At 35.4% G+C, this 5,163-nt stretch overlaps 1 protein-coding gene across 4 annotated transcripts in view; it reads left to right on the top strand.

Moving 5' to 3' along the window:
• LOC106872544 (uncharacterized) overlaps positions 1-5,163 on the top strand; it is a 103,328-nt gene that overhangs the window by 51,490 nt on the left and 46,675 nt on the right. For 3 of the 4 annotated variants that reach the window (XM_052966654.1, XM_052966655.1, XM_014919570.2), the window contains one exon: positions 2,778-2,828. The exons of the other annotated variant lie outside the window; for it this stretch is intronic. In XM_052966654.1, coding sequence (XP_052822614.1) covers positions 2,778-2,828 — 51 coding nt within the window. The remainder of the gene's footprint in view (positions 1-2,777; positions 2,829-5,163) is intronic. 4 annotated transcript variants of the gene reach the window in all.

The following is a 5,163-nucleotide window of genomic DNA, read 5'->3' as shown; positions in this document are numbered from 1 at the left end:
TATATATATATATATATATATATATATATATCTATATATATATATATATATATATATAAGCAGTAAATTACTTATACCCAACTATTGTTCGTTTAGATTCCCTCTCCTTTCATTCGATGTCGGATTTTCGGTATCTGTTCTGGTCTAAGCATTAATTGTTTGTATCTATTATGCCATTATTGACGTATTTTTACCCGTTATATATATTTATATTCGTTTATATAAATATTTTTTACTTGTGTTACTCTGCTTCAGTTTCCGAAGGTAAGTATTCTGCATGTCTTCTTGGGTCTGATGTGATTGCGCTTTGGGATTCATTTTGTTTTGCATGGGTCGAATACACCTTTGTTGTTTTACACTCAGGAATTTTTCATCAATTTCTTGTTTGTTTGTTTGTTTTGTTATATGCGTTTTTGCTAACTAGTCTTTTAAACAATCTATTTTGATTTCTGGATTCTTTTCTGTTAGGTTTGAGATTGAGCTTTCTTAAGTTTGCTACTGTTTGAGATCGAAATTTAGTGACAAAATACCCAGTAGATGAAAGGTTATTTTCTCTTTAAATTATGGAAAATATTTTTGTAGCTTTGAATTTTATAGTAGAGCATGGCTGTAAAGTAGCTTGTAAAAGTTAGAAGCATTTCTTATTTCTTTATTGCCCACAAGGGGCTAAACGAAGAGGGAACAAACAAGGACAGACAAACGTATTAAGTCGATTATATCGACCCCACTGAGTAACTGGTATTTATTTAATCGACCCCGAAAGGATGAAAGGCAAAGTCGACCTCGGCGGAATTTGAACTCAGAATGTAGCGGCAGACGAAATACCGCTAAGCATTTCGCCCGGTGTGCTAGCGTTTCTGCCGGTTCGCCGCCTTAGAGAGAAGCATTCCTATCGAATCTATTACTGCATCTGTGCTTTAATTGCAAAACTTTATTTAGAAAATCATCATTTTCTTCGGCTACCAGTTATTTATTGCCGGCAATGATAGCATATTGTTTCTTGCTTTCTATGTATCAAATTCGAAATACACATTTCGCTTTAAACCTCACACGACGTGATCCTTTATTATTTGTACTGCTAGCCCTTATGCGTGTCTGTGGTGATCTGGTAGAATCGTTAGGGCGTCAGAATAAATCCCTTGCGTTATACTTTGCCGCACTGTATGCTCTGAGTTCAAATCCTTTCGTTATCGAAAATAAAGTACCAGTCAAGAAGTGGGGATCGATGGTATCGACTAACCTTCTCCGACAAATTTGCTGGTCTTGTACCTAAATCAGAAACGGTTATTTTTCCCGTGACGTAGGCATCTTTCTCTCTGACAGCTACATTTCGGGACGAGCAAAGAAAATAATTGCCTATGTCTATCGTCACTAGAAACGTGGAGAAGCTTTTCATATCCCTTCAAAAAACAGCTGAAAGAGGCTTTGTTAGATGTGCTTGAGAAAATTATCTCCTTTGCGTGGAGCAGGAGATACGAATATTTACATCACTTTGGTACCGAAAACACAACTCAGCTGCAAACTAAAAGAGTAAAGCACACATTTATTCATGCATTTGTACTCCAGCATTTGGGATTGAGAAATAAAAAGGTGATAGCCCAAGGCATTGGTTATGATGTCGATCATCGGCTTGAAGTAACTTTTGTTACGCTTCATGGGCAGATGGTGAGTGCAGATTGGAAAGAGGGTACCATGAGGCCAGGAAGGACCAAAAAGAACTCATAAACCCTAACGATTCTTAAAAACAAGAGGGCCACACTGGAACAGTGCTCTTCCACTGTTCTACACACTGGAACGGTGCAGAAACGAAAGACACGGGACTTGTAGTGCAAAGCAAAACACCTAATTTCAACACTTGTGGAAGAATAGAGTATTTGAAGAACTTTATTCTGTGAAAGTAGAGAAGGTAAAAAGATAGAAAAGTAGCGAAAAATAATATCTGTAGACTAATTTCTAGTACACCACGAGTAGCATTTTCAGGGATGGCGGAAAAGATTCTTGCGTTCAGCCTTGGAAACCAGTGACCAAACAACCTGTCTTCGTACCGTCACCAAGCAGTCACTCCGTCGTCTTTTGACAACGGAGATTTGATATTAACCGAAAATGATTAGAGAGGATGCAAGAGAAAGATTGAAGAGCTCCTCCCCTACCTCCTTAGAACAATAATTGCCTGTAAAGACAGTCAGTTTTAATGCTAGTCGTAGACAACTTCTAAGCCCCAATATTAAAATAAGACAGTACAAATACTGTATAAAGACCCCTAAAATAGAGGAGCTCCCAGATTCAAGAACTGAGTACGACGAGTTAGAAGTATGACTAACGGTGAGGAAAACTGTTTGGATTGTGATACAATGATAATTGTTGACTGTAAAATGCAGCAAGAGAATGTTTTTCTCTTATCACGACACAAGTTTGACTTCTCGACATATAGAAAACTTCTATTATCAAAAAATGGATTGGTGAGGTATCAGAATGGTCCTCTCAAATATGTTTCTGAATACGAGGAGTCAGTATTTTAAATACAGATTATTATCCCTCGTATCAAAAGTGATTCGCGTCTACATCACATTTTGTAGATAAATAAACCTCATTGTGAAAGCAATCAAGCTTGATCTTTACCATTAATTGATTGATGAACAGGAGCATAGACTGCCTTCTGAGTAAGATATCAATCTAGCAACGTGATAATCAATTTTATGTATTGTATGCAAGATAAACTTAAGCTACTGTTAGGTCTTTTGTTATAGACCCAAATAAATTTCAGACATTTTTTTCAGGGAGATTACCGTCGACAGAAATGGGATATAATGGGTAACACGCCAAAAAATGTAAGTAAATATATTTATTTTACTGGCAGCATATATTTTAATTTCGACGTGAAATTACGAATTTCATTTGAAAAAACAAAAACAGAAATTCAGTATTTTTGTTTTAAAGAAAGCAAACTTAATCTCATTAGTGAGGTCAAGATGGAATTTACTTTTCATGGGTTTGCATCTTGTGTGTGAATCACTTGTTTAAATATCGATATTGTTGTACGATAGCCCGTTTCTCTAATATTTTTATGAATATGAGGAAACTATTTTTAATAAACATTATTATAATCTATAAAAAGCTATTTGCGTCAATATAACATGTTTGTAGGTAAAGAAGCCTCGTTGGTGTGAAAGCAATCAGGCTCAGATACATGTAATTATCTTACCATGAATTGATTGATGAATGGGAGCATAAGCTGCCTTCTGTCTCCAGTACGACTAAAGAAATTTGTTGATGTACTTACATTTGCTAAAAGTTTCAGATCTGGGATTAAGTGGTTGATGGAATTTTGGTGTCTAAAAAGAATGTGCGATCTTTCAGCTATTCATAGCTTGCACTTCTTTGATCCATTGACATATGACATAGATTTCTCCACCATGTTCTAGTTGATTATATGTTGTGTGCAGTTGGTCTTCCATTTTAAACATGACTAGCCAACTTAGGAGCTTTATTTTTGTCGATGTGTCGAAAAGAAGACTGGTGGTTTGCATAACGTCTTTTAAAATTTCCTTCCCATAAACACACATAGTTTTTCTTTTTAGTTGTCTTATCTTGGACTTCGGCCTCATAAGCAAGTGAGTTTATCAAACACGCCTAGTGAAGTGGGCAAGCTTCAGGGTCTCGACATTTGTAACTGGGAATGGGATGTCGGTGATGATTATGACTGATAATGTCCTTCATATTGGGGCAGCAGCTATTAAAAAATTCCTGTAGTTATGGTTTACTGGGAAATGTTTATCTAAGAATGTCAGAAATGTTTTGCCCATGTTAGTTTTAACATTTAAAAGAAAAATTGATGGTGGTGGTAATGGGGAGCCATGCTATTTTCCTATTTTTTATTGGTTTCATAGTTTGTAATTGATCTTGTAGGATATCTTATTTTTTAAGTGCTGTTACTTAGGTCATTTTTATTGGCAGAGGGCTACTTTATCAAATATTTCATTTGAAAAGGAGAGATTAGATATCCTATTACTGATGTTGGCTATCAGGTTTCTAAACACTATAGAGGGTGACCGGACCGTTTACGCGTATATACGAATTTCTCATTCGGCTTGTGATTATGCATATATATGCTATACAATACAAATTCTACACAGCTGTGTAGAATTATCATTGAAAGAAAGATTGTAGTGGATTAAAGTAGTCGAGGCTGAAGTTCGATCATCTCATCAGGGGTCAATTGAGTGTGAGGTTAAACAAATCTAATGAAATCTAATTAGATGAATAGAATTGAGTATAAATTTTTATATTGTAGGGTTGAATATAGATGTGTATATATATGTGTGTGTGTGCGTGTGTGGGGGTGTGGTGTGCGCGTGTGTGTCTTCGTGTGTATGTATGCATATGTGTGTTTGTTTGTGTATGTGTCTGTTTGTTAAATGTAACATCTTCACCATCTGTGGCAAAGTACAAATTATCGAAGTGTAGTTATCTAGTCCCCCACGAAGATACAGCTTTATTTCTTAATACCATTTAATAAGTAGCTGTTGCTTTATATCTTAACCAAAAGCCACTTGAGGACTTCTGTTAAGAACTGATGATTACACAAGGAGTGATAACAAGAAGGCCTCAACGTGGTCGTTAGACTATAAGATATAGCACCTAAGTTTCTTTCTTTTGACACTTCACTATCTTTAAAAATAAATTATGGACATACTGGATATGTAGCACTATGAACTCTGTTTCTTAATGTAAGACAAGTAAGAGACGGCTGGAATGCCTCTGATCATAGATGTGGTTTATCGACACAGGCCTCAGGCTACATAACAATACTAGTAATAATAAGAACAAAGCCCAGGTAACTCTGTATCTCTTTGTTGACTTTATTACACTTCTTCAGTTACCAAACTTACATAGCTTCATAAAGAAACAATGAGTGCACAAGTCAAAATGTTCCCTTTTGTAAGTAACACATGTAAAATGAATAATCGGGGGAAAAAAATCAAAAGCATTCTTAATCCTAGATTTTAATATTTAAGGTAAATTTGGGCTTTGAAACCCTTCAAAATTGTAATGGTTGATGTATTTTGAAACAATCATTAGTAAAATATAAGGGAAAATGCTTGTGAACAGTGGTTAACGTTGACCTACTCATACTACTATTGAATATATATATATATATATATA

This window comes from Octopus bimaculoides, chromosome 3, assembly GCF_001194135.2.
Source record: "Octopus bimaculoides isolate UCB-OBI-ISO-001 chromosome 3, ASM119413v2, whole genome shotgun sequence".
NCBI lineage: Eukaryota > Metazoa > Mollusca > Cephalopoda > Octopoda > Octopodidae > Octopus > Octopus bimaculoides.
Note: the sequence above shows the minus strand (reverse complement) of the source record. Positions and strands in the feature narration are given on the sequence as shown.